Genomic DNA, 23,137 nt, shown 5'->3' with positions numbered 1-23,137 from the left:
GGGACTACAGACATGCATGCTGTATCTGGCTTTGATGTGGACTCTAGGGATTTGAACTCAGGTACTCATACTCTTAGCCACCTCCCCAGCTCTAGATGAATTTCCCCTTCTATCAGTGTGTGTGTCTGCACGCATGATGTATGTGTGTGGACAGGAATGCCAGAGAGCACATGCAGACATCAGAGGACATCTTTGTGGAGCTGGTTCTCTCATTCCACCTTTAGGTGGTGTTGGGAGTCAAACTCGGGTTACCAGATTGTGTGGCAAACCCATTTACCCGCAGAGTTATCTTGCTGGCTCTGAACTAATTTTCATGAGAGAAAATTATAAAATACCTTTAGCAACTTACGCTACTGTTTCTAAAAAAGAAATCATCTTGCTAGTATAAATCATCTTGACTAAGTACACCTATGGGACAGCTGTCATGGCATCACGGTGCTATCTGAAAATGGAAGCTTGGAGCTAGAGAGATGGCTCAGCAGTTAAGAGCACACTGACTGCTCTTCCAGAGGACCTGGGTTCAATTCCTACTACCTACATGGCAGCTTGCAACTGTCTATAACTCCAAGATCTGACACCCTCACACAGTCATACATGCAGGCAAAACATCAATGCACATAAAATATAAATAGATAAATTATTTTAGAAAAAGAAAATAGAAGCTTAAGGACATTTTAAATTTAAACTGGAATTTTTGTTCTGTTTTTCAAAACAGGGACAGCAAAGATAGGATTTCTCAGTGTAGCCCTGGTTGTTCTAGAACTCGATCTGCATACCAGGCTGGCCTCGACCTCACAAAGATCGACCTGCCTCTGCCTTCCAAATACTGGGATTAAAGGCATATGCCACCACTGCCTGGCATAAACTGGAATATATTTTTAAAAACTTTTATATCAGCTGAATGGTAGTGGTGCACACCTTTAAGCCCAGTACTTGAGAGGCAGAGGCAGGTGGATCATTGAGTTCAAGGCTAGTTTGGTCACAGAGCGAGTTCCAAGATAGTCAGAGTTACACAGAGAAACCCTGTCTCGAAGAACCAAAATTAAAATAAAAACGTGTATACCTACAGAAGGAATAGCTTTAAAAGCATAAATGAAACTTGAATTATCAAATTTAAGGTGTAAAAGCTGTTCAAAAACCATTTTCTTAATGCTTTTCTAAATAGGTAGGTATTGAATGTGAGCATTTCTATGCAGTATACACTAATCAACAGAACAGACTGGTATTTAATTTGATTATTTTTTAATTTATGCACATTGATGTTTTGTATGCATGTGTATCTGGTGGATCTCCTAAAACTGGAATTACAGACAGCTGTGAGCTGCCTGTAGGTGCTGAGGACTGAGCCCAAGCCCTCTAGAAGAGCAGCCAGTGCTCTTACCTACTGAGCCATCTCTCCGGCCCCAGCTATTTTATTAGAAAGTTCACGAGTATAAAGACAAATTTTTATATGAGACTTTCATTTTTTAAAGCTGTATGACACTACCAGAGACTGTGGAAAGGTCTATGTCATGGGTAAGCAAAATATTTTTTAAAATCTTATCTTATTTAACTTTATATGTGAGGAGCTCCAGATTTCCCGGCATCTTGTATAGTGGGAAAGAGCTTCACTGTTGGTTATTCTGCAGCGCTAGGCACTGAGCTTAGAGCCTGGCCCAACAGACCATAAATCTAAATTCAATTTTTAAAAAAATTTCTGTGTGCGTGTGCGTGCGTGCAGTATGTGAAGTGCCTTCACTGCCCAGAAGGTGTTGCGTCTCTGCAGCTGGAGTTCCAAGCAGGGTCGAACTACCTGGTGTGGGTGCTGGGAACTGAACCTGGATCCTCTGGAGAGCAGCAAGTGTTTTTAAGCACTGTGCATCTCTGCAGACCTAGCCAAGAGTGTTTTAGGATGTGAATTATTAAAGGAAAGGAAAAGACAACAGTAGAAAGTGAGACTGAAGGACAGAACACAAAGAAATACTAAGAAATAAAGTAAAGAGCAAGAGCCTACCTTTACCACAGGCCCGTAGCGGCAGAAATGCCGTGTTAAATACTGATCAGACACGTTTGAAGAAAGCCCGTCTAGCCACACACAATTTGTAGGCATGCTCTTTCCGAAACCCAGCTGAAATTCAAAGAGAAAATTCTATCATCACAGATCACAATTACCATTCTCAGAAAACTAGTCTTCTATAAAAATGCTGAACTGTGTGTGTCTGTCGCACTGCATACTGAACCAAGCAGCTTACATGGTAAAACGTGTTGACATCCACCACTGAGCTCAAAACAATGTGCAAGTAGTTCATAAGTAATAAACAACAATCAAAATTTACAACAGGGCAATCCTGCTTGGCCCCGAGTGGCAGGCTACGAAGACAGGATGAGGACACAGAGAAGGCTACCTTTAGCACTAACTGTCCTTCTGCAGCCCTAAAATAACAAGGTAAGGTCCCCAAAACCTTAAAGCAATTCAAACAGTAATAGGATAAGTTATGCACTTCACATACCTTGAGGCGGTTATTTCCAAGGTACTCTCCGTCCATCTTCTTGATAGCCTTACACACACTGGCAATATCACAGTACTGCAGGAAGGCATACTGAGGGACTCCATTCACTTTCTTAATGTCAATGTCCTGCAAGAGTCAATCAGCATCACTTAGCAATATGGTAATAAGAAAATAAATCAGGCCGGGCGATGGTGGCGCATGCCTTTAATCCCAGCACTCGGAAGGCAGAGGCAGGCGGGTCTCTGAGTTCGAGGCCAGCCTGGTCTACAAGAGCTAGTTTCAGGACAGGCTCTAGAAACTACAGGGAAACCCTGTCTCGAAAACCACCCCTCCCAAAAAAAAAGAAAGAAAATAAATCAGAAGAAGCCAAGTCCACATAGATCCCCTTCTTTCTACAAGTCATGTTCCCAGTAACTTTAGTTGGATCATGTCTGCATACATGGTAGAAACTGATGGTAGAAAGATCACATATCATGAAAGCCATCCCATGTGACGTCCCTGCAGAAGAGCAACTGTCCTGCAACTTAAAAATTTAAATCCATGATAAAGGGAAATTAATAACAAAGGAGAGGTTGCCTACTTAGTGGAATACCAGCAAGTAATTCCCTTTGGTACTGTGACATAATCTTTTTGGTACACTGTGAAGATGTGTCACTTGGATTGGTTTAATAAAAAGCTGACCTGCCAATAGTTAGGCAGGACTTTGGGGTCAGAGGAGGATACTGGGAAGAAGAAATGGAGGCGCCAGAAGAAACAGGGCAAGCAAGATGGGCATTATGTGAGGTAATAAAGCCACGAGACAGAAAGTAAATTAATATAAATGTGTTGATTTAAGTTGAAGAGCTAGTTAAAAACAAGCCTAAGCTATCAGCTGAGCTTCCATAATTAAAAAGAAGTCTCTGGGGCTGGAGAGATGGCTCAGAGGTTAAGAGCACTGGCTGCTCTTCCAGAGGTCCCGCGTTCAATTCCCAGCAACCACATGGTGGCTCACAACCATCTATGAGACCTGGTGTGCTCTTCTGGCGGGCAGGCATACATGCAGACAGAACATTGTATATATAATAAATTAATTAATTAAAAAAATAATAAAAAAGGAAAACAGAAAAATTGCTCCTCAAAAGACCCCCCCCCCCAAAAAAAAGAGGTCTTTGTGTCATTATTGAAGAGCTGTCAATCCTGATTAAAAAATAAAAAAGTCTAACTATACTTTGGCACTGTCAAAAATCTTTAGTAGAACCAAACCCCTTAATACACTACCTGAGCCTGGCGTGGGGGTAAATGCCATTAATCCCAGTACTTCGGAGGCAGAGGAAGGTGGATATCTGTGAGTTGGAGGTCAGCCTGGTCTATAGAGCTGGTTCCAAGACAGTCAAGACTACACAAAGAAACCATCTTGAAAAACTCCAAAACCAAAAAACCACTACTTGAAAAGAACAATCAAGAAATCAAGTTCTCAAGATGTGCTAAATCCATCACTATGATCATTAGCGTGCGTGCTCACGCCTACAGCCCTCACATTCGAAAAGGTGCTCTAGTTCAAGGCTAGCCTGCCACACAGAGACCCTGTTTCAAAAGAAAGGACTACACTGTATCATTTAAAAAACAAGTCTTTTTCTTCAAGTACAAAATATGAGCAAGAAACAGGCCAACACAAAGAGGCATAGAACACACACATACACACACACCAGCTGTTACTATCATACACTCTTTACTTCTCAAAGTCCAAACTTACAGCTTCTTCTTTGTTGTTCAGTCTTGAGCTGGGTATGACATCTGTGATTCCAGCACTCAAGACAAAGGCAGAAGAGAGCTCACAAATTTAAAGTGAACTCAGTCAGCACATGAAGCTCTGGGCCAGCCAGGGCTACATAGTAAGATTCTGTCTTACAGAATACAGAAACAAAAGGCATTTAAAACATGCCTGGCTTATCGCAGAACTCTGGAAGAGAGGTAGGAGGATCTATGTAAGTTCAAAACTAGTCTAGTATAAAGAAACTTTGTCTCAAAAAAGAAAAATCAAAAAACAAAAAACAACAAAAGTGGGAGGTAGAAGTGCAGCTCAGTGGGTAGAAAGTATGTGCCTAGCAGGTGTGAAGCCCTAGATTTGTTCTTTAATGCCTAAGAATTCCCAAGTACTATGGGACGGCAGGAGTTAGCAAAAGTTCAAAGTCACCTTTGGCTACGGACAACATTAGATGGCAGAGTGGGCTACAAGCACACCTCACTCTCTAATTTACTAATTTTTATCTTATGTGTTATGAGTGTTTTGCCTCAATGTTCGTCTGCACCACGTGTGTGCAATGCTGGCAAAGGCCGGATGAGGGCCCTGGATCCTCTGAAACTATAGTTACTGGTGGTTGTGAGCCACCAGGTGGGTGCAGGAAATGGAACCTCGGTGTTCTGCAAGAGAGTCAGTCTGAAGCACTGACTCATCTCTCCAGCATGACTTCTCTGAAGAAAAAAAAAAAAGAGAAAGAAAAGAAACCAAGCAAATAAGTGGAATTTCAAAATCCCACTTGGAATTATTATAAAAGTATTTGTTTCTGTTTTAAAAACAAGAGTCTCTGGCTGGGAAGATAGCTCAGTGGTTATGAACAAGCACTTCTCTTGTAGAGGACATGAGTTTGGTTCCCAGCATCCACTTCGGGCAGTTCATAACTCTTGACACCTCTGGCCTCAGTGGGCATCAATACTCATATACAGACATATACACAATTAAACATGATAATTAAATGCCCATGTGCATATATCCACACATAAGACATATACACAATTGAACATGATCATATGCATATATCCACACACAGACACATACAGAATTAAATATGATAATGCCCATATGCACATATCCACACACTGACATATACACAATTAAACATGGTAATTAAAAACAAAGCAAACATTATGTAGCCCCAGCTGGCATGGTAACTCACTATGTAGACGAGATTGCCCTTGAACTCAGAGACCTGCCTGCTTCACTACACAGCAAGACACTGTCTCGGATTTTTTTTTTTTTTTAATGGCTTGGCATTCATTTATGAGCACTGGCTGCTCTTATAGAAAAATTGAGTTCAGCTTCTAATATGCACATGGCAGCTCCAATCACCTGTAACTCCAGTTCCAGGGAGTCTATTGTCCTTTTTTTTAAAAAAATATTTATTTATTATGTATACAATATATGCCTGCAAGCCAGAAGAGGGCACCAGACCTCATTACAGATGGTTGTGAGTCACCATGTGGTTGCTGGGAATTGAACTCAGGACCTTTGGAATAGCAAGCAATGCTCTTAACCGCTGAGCCATCTCTCCAGCCCTCTAATGTCCTCTTGTAGCCTCCAAAGGTACCTGGTACACACATGGTACACAGAAATATATGTAGTCAAAATGTGTATACACATTCTCTCTCTCTCTCTCTCTCTCTCTCTCTCTAAGAGTCTTTTAAAAATGTTAACAGGAAAATGGTGGTTCACATTTCAAAGTAAGCTTGCGCTATATGAGACACTAGGCTTTAAAAATGAAAAAAAGGATAGAGCGATAGAGCAAAGGGGAAATATTTCATTTGTCCTTAAATATCACATATCTATATCCAGTCTCTTGTCCTCATGTTCTACAAAGACCTACAGCATTTTATCACTGAAGAAACATACCACAATCTCTCCAAAGCGCTGGAAGATGTTTCGAAGGTCGTGGTAAGTAGTTGTCTTTTCAAGGTTGCCAATAAAAAGAGTTCTTGTTGCTTTGGGATGGAATTCATCTATCCTTTCATCCAAGGGCCGAAATTCATTTTCACTTTCTGTTTCTGTGAGAGGATGGGGCAGAGTAGAACAGGGTGCTTTAATACATTCTCTAATACATAATTTACTTATCTGGAAAAATATGTGCTTATAACAAACTGTGTCATCCTGGGCCTGGCGGACAGGCCTGTAACCTCAGCACTCAGGAAACAGTGATGCCAGGACTGGGAGTTCAAGACCAGCCTTGCAGCACAGTAGATACTGTCTCAGACAAACAAGCGAGTATGCAAAAACTGAAGATATTGCTCAGAGAATTTAACAAGAAAGGTTTTTGTTTGCTTATGGGTTTTATCTTATTTTATTTTTGAGATAGACTTTCACCATGCAGTCGTAGCTGACCTTCAATTCACAGATGTCTGTGATTTGTACTCAGTGCTGAGATTAAAGGCATGTACCACCAAGACATCTATTATTTTAGTACGTGTGCATGACATATGAGTGTGGGCATGTGTGGAGATCAGGGGACAACTTTGTGAGTGGGTTCTCTCTACTCACCTCTACATGGGTCCCAGGGATGAACTCAGGTTACCATATAAGTGCCTTTTACCCTCTGGTCTTAACAGTGAATATGAAATTATAACCTCGCTATTCATGGTGATATACCTCTGCAGTCCTAGCACTTAGAAAGCAGATACAGGATAATCGAGAGTTCAAGACCAGCCTGTGCCATATACGAACTCCAGGCAACTGTGGACTTCATAGGGCAACCCTATCTCAAACAAACAAAAATCACATATACTCTACAATCTAAAAGAAATTACAACTCAACAGAAAAAAATCCCAGGACATTGTTTAGTTTCATTTACTTTGAAAATCTTAATGATATTCAACATTTCATGTTTACTGCATTAACAGTAATTTTTACTACAATAATAGTAATTCACATGTTTAAATCAAGACTTTAGGGGATGGAGAGATGGCTCTGAAGTTAAGTACTGACTGCTCTTGCAGAGGACCCAGGTTCAATACCCAGCATCCATAGCAGCTCACAAAACATCCAGCTCCAAAGGATCTAACAGCATCTAGCTTCCATGGATACTAGGCACACACATAGTGCACAGACATATGCAGGCATAACAACAAACCAAATATAATAATTACTTTGGGGGTAGGGGTTGAGACAAGGAAGGTTTCTCTGTGAAATAGTCCTGGCTGTCTTGGAATTCACTTTGTAGACCAGGTTGACCTTGAACTCAGAGATCTGCCTGCCTCTGCCTCCCTGGTGCTGGGATTATGGGCTTGTGTCACCACCGCCCAGCAAAATAATTACTTTAAAAAGACTTTTAGATACAAGAATAATTGTGTGGAAAGTGTTTAGAGTGACATCTGTGAGGTCTCTATTTTGGTGTTATGTGGTCCCCAATGATATCCAAAAGGTTTCTATTTTTCATGATGAAAAGCCTTGGCTTAACTTCTAATTTAATCACAGCCCTTTGCTAAAGCTCCACTCATTAATTCTGTCTGAGACACAGACATTCAAGGTTTTCATGGTAATTATAGCTCAGCACTACATGTTCTCTACTTGTTAAAAATGTAAAACAAAGCCATCAAAAAGATAAGTAGACAGGATAAGGATATAACTCAGAAGCAGAGCACTGTGCAGCACACACAAAGCTCTGGGCTCAATCTCTCTCTCCTCTCTCTCTCTCTCTCTCTCTCTCTCTCTCTCTCTCTCTCTCTCTCTCTCTCTCTCTCTCTCTTTCACACACACACACACACACACACACACACACACACAAACACACACACAAAATGAAGCCAGGCGGCACAGGAGACACATTCCTATAACCCCAGCAGGTGTGGGCAAGAGGAATAGGAGTCTAAGGTTAGCCTTAACTATATAGCAAGTTCAAAGCTAGCCTGAGCTCTATGAAACCTTCCCTTAAACATACAAAATTAACAAATAAAAGATGAACTGAGCATGGAGAAACACGGCTATAACTTGGGAAGTGTAGGCAATAGATGTTGGATTTAAGGTTGGCCTGGTTTACATAAGACTTAGTCTCAAAAGAATGACTAAGAACCCCTGTTCCCCGTGCTACATAACAAGGTTAAGGGCCTATGGAACAGCCCATCTTACACTCTCCTTATGTGCATAAAGACCAGAGCGCTACACCTGTCACTGACCCTGACTGAGATCTCCGTAACAACTGACTCATGTTTAAGACCTGCATAAGTTAGGTGTACACTCACTGAACACTCCTCAGGCGGTTCTGACATGTCCCGAAGCAACCCAACAAGAACCCCGGCCACCTGTGCAGATGCCCACTTGTAACCCCAGCACTCTGGAGACTAAGGCAGGAAGACTGCCCTAAGTTCAAGGTAAATCTGGACTAGCCTGTGCTACAGAGTGAGACCCTGTCTCCAGAAAACAACAAAGAACTCATGAGCTGCTCTGAGTTGGGTATAATTTGAGGCAGCACACCTGAACCTCAGTCGATAAAGGGAAAGAAGGCATTCTCTGGGAAAAGAATTTCCTTCTAATTGTTATGATGTTTAATCCTGACTGTCGCCTTGACAGGATTTAGAATCACTGTGGAGACAAACTTCTGGCCGTGTCTGTGAGGGTTTTCTAGGTCAGGTTAACTGAGGTGGGAAGATCACCCTACATGTGGGTGGTGCCACTCCATTCAGGTGCCGCTGCACATGAGCAGCCATCTCCCCTGCCCGAGGTGGCTGGACGCCAGAACTGTGACCAAAGGAAACCCTTTCTCACTCAGTCACCCTCATCGGCAGTGCTTACAGCAGCCAGTATACCCAGATTTCATCATAGAGACATGCACACTTTACAGTATCCACTCTACCAGTGCTACAGCTGGTTTAATATGTAAATACCATTTATATATTCATAGGGAAAGTATGCTCCCTCTTATCAAAAAAGATGAATTTTCTGAGAATATTTACCATTTAAATGAGTCATAAATTTTATTCCAAGTGTAAAGTTCACTTTTCTCAGACTCACAAACTCATTATAGAATACTCTATTAAACTGCTCACAGTCTGTACAAACTAGGCATTTCTGAATGAGTGTTCAAATTCTCAGTCAGTTAAGCCGCTGGGGATAGGGTAGGGACAGTCCACTTTAAAATAAGCACTACATGTTTTCTGAAAGACACCACCACTGACCTGAGACATGCCTAAGCCTTCAACCTTTCACAGTGGGTCTTATGTGAGGGATAAAGGGTTTCCTTTTAGTCCCTGAAGGGCCACACCCATGCCTCATAGCTCTAAAAGGACCCCTGCATCCCTGGATCTACTTGGAGGCGCTAACCAGCAGGACTGTTCGCCGTGCACACCTTCTGCCCTCTGTTTCAACTCTGACCCTCATGTGGGGGCCATGGAAAGAAACTGCGGGTGTCCATGGGACTTCCTTTGTTCTTTTCAGATAGCCACTGAATAAATGTGGTATTTCCTTTCTCTGCTTTTCTTTTCTTTTTGAGCTTTTATTATTTATGTGTCTGTGTATGAGAATGTATGCCATGTGTACGTGAGCACCCAGAGGCCAGAGAGGGTGTCAGATCCCAGGCAACCGGAGCTGCAGGCGGCTGTGAGTTGCCTGCTATTGAGCTCTAGGAACCAAACAAACCCAGGTCCTCTGCAAGGGCAGTGAGTGCTCTTAACCTTTGAGCCCCCTCTGCTGTTCACTCAAGGACTGTCAGCTGAGCCTAGCTAAGGCTGCCAGGATCCCGGCTCTAATCCTAGAGCTCAGTAACAAGACAATTCACATTCTTTAACAATCTTTCAAGTTCCGGTCATCTAGAATAGCAGATCTAAGTTATGCTGGGAAAATGCAAATGAACTCCTCAAATGATATTAATACAGAGTCTGCTTCTTGGGTATCAATCAATGCCATCCTTTAGGGAAGGCTGACTCCACAGATGCCCTGAAGCTGCACTCCGGACTCCAAGGTAAAGTCATCTCCCGTACAGAGCAGGACAACCACTGCTCCCACTCACACCAACTCAGTATGCCTCATGAAGGTGACCGAAGACCTTAGCCACCTTTTAAAAGCTAAGACGCTGGGCAGTAAGTTAAGAAATGAAACTCGAATTAAGTCCACACACTGGACCGCAACCACTTCCCAGCCTTACCTGGCCCTACCCACGCAGTCACCTCAATCTGCATGCCAAAGAAAAGCTTTCCCTTTGATGCAGTCAGTGCTTTTTCTTGGTCCTCTTGCTGCCGAAAGAACACCAGGCCATACCTCTCCTCAGAGGCCCCATGGATCTGTACTGAAGTCACCTTGCCAAACTTCTTAAATTCATGGAAAAGGCCATCTTTAAGGCTTGTATCTACATTGCCAAACAAAAACAAGGACATTTTTCTTATGTTAACTACACTTTATAGCAAACCATTTCCCCAAAACCAAAATATTTAATCCAGAAAAATATTTATGCAAAAGCAAACCATGTTTTATCTATGTCCATGATATTCTAATACATGTAAACATGTGTGCACTGCCTGTAACTAAAATGTCATTTGACACACAATCTTTCTGTATGCAAGGGAACCAAACTAGAGGGCAGCTGTGCCTACTTTTCTAACTCCAAAGCCCAACTTTCTTTTTTTCCTTCCATCTTTTTGGACACACATGAAAGTCCTAAGCTTGCTGTCCCCAAGCCTCTCGGCTTCCTCTCTGTGCTGCCAACCATGCAGCTGCTTGCAGACCAGTCCATGCTGATCATGCCTGCTTCCTCAAAAGGCCTGACATCTTCCTCCTCTTTCTCCCTTCTGGCAATGGCAAGATGTGCCTTGCCTTCCCTGTTGTTCGCTCTCAAGCTTTAGAAAATAAACCACATACAACTGTAACAATCACCTGGTTTTTGTTCGTGGCATTACGTACGAATGAGCTGCAGAGACACCACAAGTCTCCACTCTAGCTCATCAGTGAGCTGCTCTCTCAGCAGCTGGGGGAAACCACACTCATAGAAAACCTTACCTGTAGAGCGGACTGGAAGATTCTGAACTTTGATCCCAAAACTTTTCCGGGGCTCATCTTTTTCAAGAGACGAAAGCAACTGGGAAGTGGGTGCGGGGACTGCAGCAGACAGAACTGACCGGGCTGGAGAGTCATCACTTGAGGTGCTGCTGGAGTCACTGCTGTAGACAGAAAGACAAAACACAAGGCAGCCCCAGGGGCATTAGTGTAAAACAAACAGAAAAGGAGCAGCAGAAGAAACAACACCCAGCAGCAACAATTAGCTAACAGCCACATTGAGGCTGAGGTTCTGCAGTCCATGCTCTGTGTGTATCACACTCTGTTCTCAGAGGGAGAAGGCGACCCACACTGGCCTAGGGGTGGAAGGGAAAGGTACACTCTTTCACCGACACAGGCCACCGAACAACAACTACAACTTCTATGACTGATCTCAACTCTCCCCTCCCAGGTCAAGTGCGTCTACTGTAAGGCAGGCAGGTGCACAGTAATCCTACACCCTGGAGGATATACACTAAGATTTGAGAATTCAAGACTAGCCTGGGCTACATAGCAAGACCTTACCTCAAAAGAGCAAAGCAACACTGGTGTGGGTGTGGGTGTGTGTGTGTGTGTGTGTGTGTGAGAGAGATTCCCTGAGAACATCTGCCAACTGTGACAGAAGACTGTCTGTCAGCTCTGGAGCCACACAGGTAAGGGTCTAAATATTGGTTCAGAAACATGCACATTTCTTGAACAAATCACTTAACCTCTTACATACTAAGTATCACAGAGATAAGACTCAAGTCAAACACAAAGTTTGTTCAGCCCTCAAGGATACACTACCACAAGCCTCAAGGTAACAGCATACAATACTTTGAATTTCATGCTGAGTCAGGCGGTAGTGACACACACCCTTAATCCCAGCACTCAGGACGCACAGGAGCAGGCAGATCTCTGTGAGTTCAAGGTCAGCCTGGTCTACAGGGAGAGGGTTCCCTGACACACAGGGTGGTTACAGAAAGAAACCCTGTCTCGAAAAACCAAACCTACCCAGCCAGAATCGACACAGCAAGAGCCTGCCTTAAACAAAAGCACTGGCTAAGCATGGACAAGACCCTAAATTCTGGCTTCAGAAACAGCCAGGCAACAAGTTCCATATAAGTCCACATTAAGAAAATGTAGACAAGGGGCCAGTGAGACAGCTCAATGGGGTAAAAAGTACTTGCCCAATATCCTGAGTCCGTTACTGGGGAACTGCATGGTAGGAAGAGAGGCTCAATACTGCCAAGCTGTCCCTACATCCATAGGCATACCATGGCATGTGCACTTGGAAGGCAGAAGCAGGTGGGTGTCTGTGAGTTTGAGGCCAGCCTGATCTACATAGATAGCTGTATCCAGGCCAGTCAAGGCTTCGTACTTAAGACCCTGTCTCAAAACAAAACAAAACCAGCAAAAAAAAAAAAAAAAAAAAAACCCTAACAGATATAATCTTTTGTTGTTGTTTTTAGAGACAGGGCTTCTCTGTGTAGCTTTGGAGCCTGTCCTGGACCTAGCTCTTGTAGACCAGGCTGGTCTTAAACTCAGAGATCCACCTGCCTCTGCCTTCTGAGTGTTGGGATTAAAGGCGTGTGCTACCACCGCCCTGCTATAACCTAACATATAATCTGTCAGGCGTGATGGCTCAAGTGCTGGTAAATTACAGTAGAGGATTGCCAGTGAATTCCAGGCCAGCTCCAGCCTCAGACCGATACCCTGCCACCAGGGCTGCAGGTGGTGAAGACATAATATGAAGCAATATTTTTTATTTGTATTTTTTCTTTTCTTTCTTTAAGACAGTTCTCTCTCCATAGCCCTGGTAGTCCTGGAACTCACTAAGTAGGCCAAGATGGCCTTGAACTCATGTGCTGAGATTAAAGGTATGCCACCTTGCTCAACTCTGACTCAGTCATTTTTAATGACTTATCAGGTAGCTAATAATTTCTTTCTTCTAAATAATTCATAAACTTGAATCAGAGGGAAAGTGTGTTAAGTGGATTTTATCAAGCTTTGACAATTCAAAACATGCCACAGTCCCTGGTGTTTTCCTCAGATACAGAAGAATCATCATATATACAGAACACACCACTGCACCAGGATAGACCCCCCCTCACCACTGCAGGATAGACCCCCCTCACCACTGCACCAGGATAGACCCCCCTCACCACTGCACCAGGATAGACCCCCCCTCACCACTGCACCAGGATAGACTCCCCTCACCACTGCACCAGGATAGGCCCCCCCCACACCACTGCACCAGGATAGACCCCCCTCACCACTGCACCAGGTTAGACCCCCTCACCACTGCACCAGGTTAGACCCCCTCACCACTGCACCAGGATAGACCCCCCCTCACCACTGCACCAGGATAGACCCCCCTCACCACTGCACCAGGATAGACCCCCCCACACCACTGCACCAGGATAGGCCCCCCCCACACCACTGCACCAGGATAGACCCCCCCCCACACCACTGCACCAGGATAGGCCCCTGATATGGGGATTTCCCTCTGTATGCTGTGATTAGCACTGATAAATAAAGGAACTGCTCTGGGCCTATAGCAGAGCTACAAGGGAATAGAGCTGGGCGGGGAAGACTGGGCTGAATGCTGGGAGAGAGACAGCTGAGTCAGAGAGAAGCCCCGCCAGAGCCAGACAGGACTTTAGCCAGTAAGCCACAGTTATGTGGCGATACACAGATAAATAAAAATGGGTTGAATTAATATGTTAAGAGTTAGGCAATAAGCTAGAGGTAATGGGCCAAGCAGTGATTTAATTTCATTAATACAGTTTCTGTGTGGTTATTTTGGTTCTGGGCGGCCGGGATGAATAAGCAGCCACCTACAACAGACCCCTCTCACCACTCCACCAAGACAGACGCCCCTCTTTCTGAGACAGGGTTTCTTCATACAGTGCAGGACAGACTGTAATTCATTATCCCCTGCTAGGTAAAGTACTGAGATGTAGGTACACAGTATTAAACCCAGTATTAAGCTCCTTTTTTGAGACAAGGTCTTATATAATCCATACTGACTTTAAACTCTTTGTGTGGCTGGGATAACTCCTAATCCTCCTGCCTCCACTGCATAAGTGCTGTGAATATAGATGTGGGCCACCATACCTGGCATTTTTCTAGTGCTCCTTTTCATAACTTTCCAACCCCAACAGCACTAATGATCTCTCCACATCAGAATCTCTAGCCAAGGGAAGAGTATATTGTTTTATTACACTTATTTTGTGTGCGTGTGTGTGTGATGTATATGAACATGTCAAAGTGTGTGGACGTCAAAACATTCTCAGGAGTCTTGTTTTCCTTCCATAATGCCAACTTCTAAAACTAGACTGAAGTGGAAGCTAGGTTTCAAATTTTGCTGGCATCAGTTGATTACAGGAAAAAGTAAAATGCAAAGTTTTTCTTTCTATCAATATCAAGGCCAAAGAATTCTGCAGCTGATTTTATTTCTCGAGAAAAGGTAGCCTAGCTGTCCTGGAACTCACTCTGGAGACCAGGCTGGCCTCAAACTCAGGGATTCACCTACCTCTGCTCCACTCCCAATGTGTGCACCACCACTCCTAGCTTGCAGATGGCATTATTTAATTGTGAAACAAATAATAATCAAAATACATAGCACTGTAACCACTAACAAAGATGGCATGGATGAAAACCACTCCAATCGTTTCAATATGGACACTGTAGTCAGCGTTTCTTCGTTTTGACTAGGGATTTGAGATAATGGGTTTTATTTCCTCACCAAAGCATCATCATTATTGCTTTGGTTTTACAAAACAGGTTTCTCTGTGGAGTTCTGGCTGTCCAGGAAATAGCTCTGTAGACCACGCTGGCCTTGAACTCAGCGATCTCACACGCGCGCCACACACACACACACACACACACACACACACACACACACACACACACACTGCTGGGATTGGAGGCACACCACCACCTGCTTAATCTAGATGTTGAGGTGGGAGGAGACACCTTTAATCTGGGCCACACCTGATGTTGGAAGCCTAGATGAGGAAGATGAGGAGGAGGGGGGAGGGGGAGGAGGAGGAGGAGGAGGAGGAGGAGGAGGAGGAGGAGGAGGAGGAGGAGGAGGAGGAGGAGGAGGAGGAGGAAGCTTTGTTCTGGGAAAAGTATATGGCAGTTCTCCCAAAACCTGGAACACAGACTCATGGGTATCTGTATAACCCACCCTTAGCACACTCTGCAGTCAAAGGGTAGAAGCTAAAAAGAAGGGCGAGACAGTTGAACGGATGCACAAAATGTAGCATAAATCGGGCACATGCAATACTGCTGTTACTCAGCCCGACACATCTTGGGATATGAAGAATTTGGAAGACACTGTGCTAAGTGAAAAAAGTCAGTCACAAAAGCACATCTATGATTCCATATTAGACAAAGTAGCCAAAGTCATAGGCAGAGAACAGAATAGTTGATTCCAGCATCTGAGGGAAGAACAAGTGGGAGATGGTGTGTGTGTGTGTGTGTGTGTGTGTGTGTGTGTGTGCCTGCCGTTTGAACACGTGCATTCACATGAACCCACATGTGTGGAGACTGATATTGTGTGCCTTCCTCAACTGCTGTCTACTTATTTTTTAAAGCAGGGGTCTCTCACTGAAGCTAGGCTGTTTCAGCTAGAGCAGCTGGCCAGCAAACCCCAGGGATGCTCCTATCTCCACACCCACCAGTGTTTTACATGGGCCCTGGGAATCTTAACTCAGGTCCTCGTTCTTGCAATGCAAGCTTTCTGAGTCAGCACCCCAGTCTAAGAACTTTTTTTAAAATAGGTGCTACACTAAAATTTCAGTTTGGAGGGCTGGACAGGTGGCTCAGCACTTGCTTATTCTAGTACAAGCTTTTGATCCCACAGCACTTGGGAGGCAGAGACAGGATCTCTGTGAGTTAAAGGTCAGCCTGATCTACAGAGTGAATTCCAGAACAACCAGCGCTACACAGAGAAACCACGTCTCAAAAAAGGGGGAGGGGGCACTCGTTCTTGTAGAGAACCTGGCCTGGGTACAATTCCCAGTATCCACATGATGGCTCACAATCATCCATAATTTAGCACCAGGGGAGTCAATGTTTTCTTCTGTCCTCCCTGAGTACCAAGCACACAGGTGTGCAGGCACATGAAAGCAAGATGCACTCACATAAGATAAAATAAATCAATCTATAGTTTTTTGGTTTTTTTTTTAATATTTCAGTTTGGAAAGGTAGGAAAGTTCTGGTGACAGCTGCACAATAATACAGAATACTTACACCACAGAACTGGACATTTCAGATAACTAAAATGGAGAGTTTTCTCTTATTTCCTCCTCCCCAGGCAACTTACAAAATAAGAAGAGTTCCCTTTGTTTCCTAAGGATGTGAGCAGCTGCCTCGTCTCAAGGGTAAATTTCCTGGAAAAGACCGCTGTCCTGAGTCAGCTGGGACTGCCCAGCTGTCACCCAGAGCAGGGGAGAACACAAAGCAGCAAGAAGGCCGGAGGGGTGGGGACGAAAGCCCTGGGAGTGCACTCTGCATTCAAGTCTTTCTCTATTAGGGAACCAGAGACAACAGTTATCTGACAAAGAACAGTGATTAAGTTTGCAGAGGAGAATTCACAGGAGAGCAGAGCTGTCTGTCAGGCAGAGCTAGAGGCAGAAAACAAACACCTACCCAGCAATAATTCCTGCTGACAGAAACAAGCAGTAACAATTTACATTAGGTCTAAGGTTTTGTTCTTAGCAGGTGCTGGGGACAGACCCCGGGGTCCTCCCTCACACATGCTAGGCAAGTACTACACCACTACACTGCACGCATCCGAGCTCAAAAACTCTTTTTAAAGAGTGCCTGGTTTGCCGGGCGGTGGTGGCGCGTGCCTTTAATCCCAGAGAGAGGGACAAGCTAGTTTAGTATCAAGTGACAGTGCTGCTGAGGAAATGGCGGTGGTTTAGAGGGTGGACTGATGGTTGGAGAGCTTAAGGGATCATGGAAGGTTTATCTGTCAGCTGTGGCTGTTCAGCAAACCCCCCTTGCCGAGTGTGGTAGTCCATACCTTAATTCAACAGTTGGCACACTCGCTGACTTTTGAGGCCAGCCTGGTCTACAGAGTAAGTTCCAAGACAGCCAGAGCTACTCAGAGAAAGAAACCCTGTTTTGAAAGAACCCTCCTCCCCACCCCACCCCCGCAAAAAAGCCTGATTTTAGAAGATGCTGCTTAAGACTGTGTACTTAGCACTCACAAAAGGTTAACTATGACTTCATTCTTCAGAACGCAGTGATTGCTGCAGCCGAATTTTTTAAGCTTATGATTATCTGTGGGAGTTATGTAAAATATAGGAATAGTTCATCACACCGTGCTGGATAATAATAAACAATGAACTAACAGAAGAACCTGACTACAAGGCAGCTCAGCAATAGAGCACTTGCCTAGAACAGTCAAGACCCTGATTTTCATCTCTAGCCACAAAAGACAACAAAATGAAATAAAATGCTCCCCTTCTCCAGGTGCTCAAGTGCTGACCCTGAGCTCAGGGCTGCTGCACACTGTGGGACATTCTGCTACTAAGTCTTTACCCCATCTTCTTACACACACCTTTTTGAGATAACTGCCCTGGCTGGCCTTGAATTTCCTATGTACTAGGCAGGTTGGAACACTGAACTTTCCCTTTTAACCTCCCCTACAATCCAGGTCTGACTAAAATCGTATCAAAGAGAGGAAGCAAGAAAGAGTGCTGGGGGAATCAGGCACACCGACATCTTCATAGCAGGGCACCCCCACGGGAGGTGGGGGTGTTTGAGGCAAAAGGATTGCAAGTCTGAGACCAGTCTGACCTACCCACCAAGATCTTGTCCCCAGACAACAACAACCAAGTATTGCTCAGCCTTACAAAGGGATGAGCGAAATGATCCGGATGAGAAGAATCAATGCGTGGCCCACATACTGAACACATCTGAGGGCACCTATACTGGTCCACAACTCAGCAACAGGGCTGGCAATGTATCAGTGGTGGAGTGCAGGCCTCACGTGTGAGGCCTTGGGTGTGAGGGTCAGAGAACACGGTGGCAGAGGTAAAATGCTAGTCCCTAGGGGCTAACAGAAGAATTGGAAATTAAAAGAAAAAGAGTTGTAAAGGGCCTTTGAAATAGCTTCTTGGGTAAGGGCACCTACCACCCGATGATCCAAGTTCAATCCTGAGCCCCTGTATGTTGTGGGATAATCTTTTTGTACACTGTGAAGATGTGTCTCTTGCCAAGGCACCTTCTGATTGGTTTAATAAACAGCCTAATGGCCCAATAGTTAGGCAGGAAGAAATAGGTGGGACTTCCAGGGAGAGAGAGGAACTGGGGTAAGAATCTGAGGTGGGGAATTCACCAGCCAGACATGAAGAAAACCGGAAACATACTGGGCAAAGGTAACAAGCCAGGTGGCAGAACATAGACATAAACTAAGGCCCAGCTTTCAAACTTAGTAAGTCTCCTTGTCATCATTTGGAAGCTAGAGGTCCAAGAAAGTCCAGCTATACTTACTTACAGTACAGAAAATCAACTCGCATAAGTTATCTTCTGACCTCTGTGTACACATACCATAGCATACATGTCTATAAGCACACAAACACACAATACCTTAAAAAGACTTACAAGTGCTGGCACCAAAGTGCTGGATCCAGTTTCAGGATCTACTGTTCAATTAATACCCCCCCCCACACACACACAAAAGCCTATGGTTTCATTAATATAAAGAATACTTTACCGTTTCCTGGTGAGCTGTACTGAGCACTAAAATCCCTTAACTAAGAATTTTTGTCATTTATGTGAACATGTACTCTTATATGTACATGTTAGATCAGAGTCTGACATCAATCACTCTCTGCTTTTTTTAAAAATTACTCTGCCTCAGAGTAATGTGTATGGGTGTTCTGCCTGCAAGCCAGACATAGTGTTGGATCCCCTGGAACTGGAGTTACAGATGGTTGTGAGCCACCACATGGGTGCTAGGAATTGAACCCTGGTCCTCTGGAAGGGCGACCAATGCCTTTAACCCCTTTAACCAATGCCTTTAAGTTATCTCTCCAGTCCCTCCACCTCATTTTTTTTCTTCTTGAGACAGGGTTTCTCTGTGGCTTTGGAGACTGTCCTAGAACTTGCTCTGTAAACCAGTGCTAGGATTAAAGGCATATGCCACCACCACCTGGCCACCTCATTTTTTCAAGACAGGGTCTCCCAATGAATCTGGAGTTTACTTCCCGCTGAACTGGCTGAGCAGCCAGGCCCAAGGATACCAGGACTTCCCGCTGAACTGGCTGAGCAGCCAGGCCCAAGGATACCAGCTCGACTTTCTAATGCTTCTTACAGATGGTCAGCCACCAAAAGCTCTGGGATCACACACTATGACTGCCTGATGTTCAGCTGGGCCGGTTTTGTTTTAGTGGGTTTTTTTGGTCATGTGTTCAGATACTGCCTCAGAGTACAAAATGCAGTGGATGAAATAGACACTGTTTTACCACTGACTCACTTTTGGGAACAATGTTGGCTATGGAGTACTTCCAGTCTAAATTCCGAAGTGGGAGAGCCCAGGCAGTTGAGATAGGCTGGCAATCCTCTTGAGATTCAGAAAGCAGGTTAGAGGCACAGAACACTGGCACAGCATCTACCGGGCCTGCCTGAGGCCCCAGGTTCCCTCCCAAAACCGTGTCTGTGTGTTCTTTAGAAAGCCTGCTACTCAAGTAACCTTCAAAGCAACAGCTCAAATAATGCCCACAACGGTGGCACGTACTAGAATCCCAGGACTTAGAAGGCTGAGGCAAGAGTACAGTTTGTTTGAGAGCAGCCTCATCTACACAGCAAGACCTTGTGTCAAGAAAAGTTAAAAAAAAATAACTACAAAAGCATCCTGCACAACTGTCCTTTCCATAGATGAAGCGAATAAGCCCAAAGAACAGGAGCATCTTCTTCACAGCAGCACTTTTAGAGCTCCCAGGGGGCTCCACGGGTACAGGCGAGGGGGTGGTACCCACAGCACTGCTTTCCTGTTGGGGGTATTAGCACACTGTGTGAAAATATACTGCTGTGGTTGGTGTCATAAAAAGCTGAATGGCCAAGAGCTAGGCAGGAGGTATAGGTGGGGACTTCCAGGTGGGGACTGGGGGGGGGGGGGGGGGGAGCGAGTAAATCTAGGCCTGTTAAGATGGCAAGGAGATATGAAAGGAGTTAGATGTGGACATACAGAATGAAAAAAGGTAAAAGGCCACAAGGTAAAACATAGATTCATATAAATGGATTAATTAAAGTTATAAGAACTAGTAGAGGGCTGGAGAGATGGCTCAGCGGTTAAGATGACTGACTCTTCTTCCAGAGGTCCTGAGTTCAATTCCCAGCAACCACATGGTGGCTCACAACCATCTGTAATGAGATCTGGTGCCCTCTTCAGGGGTGCAGGTACACATGCAGGCAGAGTATTGTATTCATAATAATAAATAAATAAATCTTTTAAAAAAAAAAGAACTAGTAGAGCTAAGGTCAAACTTTCATATTCAGGAGCTGGCGGTACAGACAAAGACTCTGCACTCCAGAGAGAACAGCCAGAGGCATCTGGAAGACTCCAGAGCAGAGAGAGGAGACAGACAGGTAGTTGAGAGAGGGGAGAGTAGCAGGAGATAGAGCATAGAGACGCTCTATAAGAAGGGTGGGCAGCTGAGAGAAGAGAAGCCAGGAGACTACCAGGGGTCTCTGAGACAACTACTTGAGAGTAGGAGCAGAAGGAGCCTGGAGGGTCATGTGGACCTTGATATGCTGATAGGCAGCACACCATTTCTGAGGAATTCTGGCTTCATCTAACCACCAGCAATCCTGCTGTAGACTAGGCTGAGCTCATTAAAGAAGATGCATTTAGTTGGGGGACTGTTTATCCTGCTAGCCTCAACTCATCGGAGATCCACTTGCCTCTGCGCTTTTTAGGTAGTGGTTACAACCCACCTCTTTCTAATTTAGAATCTCATCCTGTAGCTCCAGTTGGCCTTGAATGAGCTCCTCCTTCCTTGCGTGCTTGAGTGCACTGATTCCAGGTGTTGGCCGCTATATTCAGAAAAATGTGGGGTTTTTTCATTGCAGATACACCAGCTGGGTACATCTGATGGAGCCTGTATCGGTGTACTGTGAGATTTTGTCCTCTTCCGACTTAACCATGGCACTGACTCTCCTTTCTACCCAGGACAAGAGGAAAGCTTGCTACTGCCTGCTTCTGAACTGCGTTTAGAAATGGTTTCAGGCCCAAGAAATTTGAAAGGCACTAACCTACCCATGCTTAATTTTTATAATTTGAGGGCACTAGTTTATTTTTAAGTGACTACAAAGGAAAAGAAACAGCCTAAAACTGTTCCCTTTAAATGCAACCATTTCTTTAGAATCTTCACCCAAACACACAAAGTTACAGTGCAAAATAGCTGCAAAATACTGTGACACGGTGCATTCAAAAGCAGCTGTCCTTGTCGAAAATAAGAGCCCTGGAACAAATGACCTTGGTTTTGAGCCTGTGAATCATGGGAGCAGCACAGGTGTCTCTTGGCAGAAAAACCTCTACTGAAGTCATTACTCATCACTTGAAAATAACCTGCACGGTAGCATTCTTTCCCATATCAAAAATAAATTTTTAGCCAGGTGTGGTGGCACAGACATGAGGCCAGGGGACTGTAGAGGCACCTGTGGTTAGCAGTCCTAGCCTGAGGACCAGACAGATGTAACAAGCCAGGCACCCTGCAAACCCCCCCCCCCCCACCAATTCCCGCTATAGGAATCTGCTGACCCTTCTACTAGCCTCCAAACACACGAATACACACCACACACACACACACACACACACACACACAGAGAGAGAGAGAGAGTTCAAGTTCAACCAGGTCTGGAATACAGAATGAAATTCTGGCTCAAAAAGGGGGGAAGGGGGCATTAGGGATACAACTTCTAGTAGAATCCTAATCAGAAGCATAACATCTGGGCTGGAGAGATGGCTCAGAGATGGTTAAGGGCATTGCCTGCTCCTCCAAAGGTTGAGTTCAATTCCCAGCAACCACATGGTGGCTCACAACCATTTGTAATGAGGTCTGGCGCCCTCCTCTGGCGTGCAGGCATACATAGAGGCAGAATGTTGTATACATAATAAATAAATAAATCTTAAAAAAAGAAGCATAAAATCTTAGCTTTCATTCCCATCACTAAAAACAAAAATACAGCGAGGAATTAATAAATAAAAGGTGAGAACCAATCTTCTCACACCTATAAGCCACCACAGGAGGTGGAGGAAGGGCGAGGGTCAGAATTTCTAGGTCATCCTCCAGAAAGTAGAGGCCAACCTAGGCTACTTGAAACCTGAACATGATAGCATCTTTAATCCCTGCACTCGGGAGACAGAGGCAAGTGGATCTCTCTGAGTTCTAGGACAGCCTGGTCTACACAGTAAATTCCAAGACAGACAGAGCTATACAGTAAGACCCTGCCTCGGGGAAAAAAAAAAAAAAAAACATCAAAGTTAAAACTCACACAATATCAAAGCACAGATTCACCCCAACTTATTTTAATTCCGTTCAATCTAACAAACCGAAAGCAACCCCAGCACAAGCCAAGGGAAAAGGATGGGAAGCCAGGCAGAGCTCAAAGCAGCCCCAGGGCCGCCAACCACCAGTTCCCAGATCATGAGGGAACGCAGCAAGGCAGCGACAGAGCGGGACAGCACCTCATTTTCGGGGTTCTGGGCGGCGACCCACAGCAGAGATGGGGGGGGAGACAAAAAAAAAAAAAACGGCAGCGTGATGACGGCCGCTGGCCCCGCCTCTAGGCTCGCTGGGTCCCGCCCCTGAGAGCACACCCACGCCACACCCACGTCACAAGGCCTGCGGCAGCAGCCGTCCCAGAACCCAG

At 44.7% G+C, this 23,137-nt stretch overlaps 1 protein-coding gene across 3 annotated transcripts in view; it reads right to left on the bottom strand.

Moving 5' to 3' along the window:
- Positions 1-23,137, bottom strand: part of Spen (spen family transcriptional repressor) — a 75,918-nt gene that overhangs the window by 21,141 nt on the left and 31,640 nt on the right. For 2 of the 3 annotated variants that reach the window (XM_038332986.1, XM_038332988.1), the window contains exons 4-8: positions 11,222-11,382; positions 10,374-10,574; positions 6,136-6,287; positions 2,490-2,615; positions 1,994-2,107 (exon numbers count right to left, since the gene is read on the bottom strand). In XM_038332986.1, coding sequence (XP_038188914.1) covers positions 1,994-2,107; positions 2,490-2,615; positions 6,136-6,287; positions 10,374-10,574; positions 11,222-11,382 — 754 coding nt within the window. The remainder of the gene's footprint in view (positions 1-1,993; positions 2,108-2,489; positions 2,616-6,135; positions 6,288-10,373; positions 10,575-11,221; positions 11,383-23,137) is intronic. The other variant, XM_038332987.1, reaches the window with a different exon arrangement.

Source organism: Arvicola amphibius, chromosome 6, assembly GCF_903992535.2.
Source record: "Arvicola amphibius chromosome 6, mArvAmp1.2, whole genome shotgun sequence".
Lineage (NCBI taxonomy): Eukaryota > Metazoa > Chordata > Mammalia > Rodentia > Cricetidae > Arvicola > Arvicola amphibius.
The sequence above is the reverse complement of the archived record's forward strand: the minus strand, read 5'-3'. Positions and strand labels throughout refer to the sequence as shown.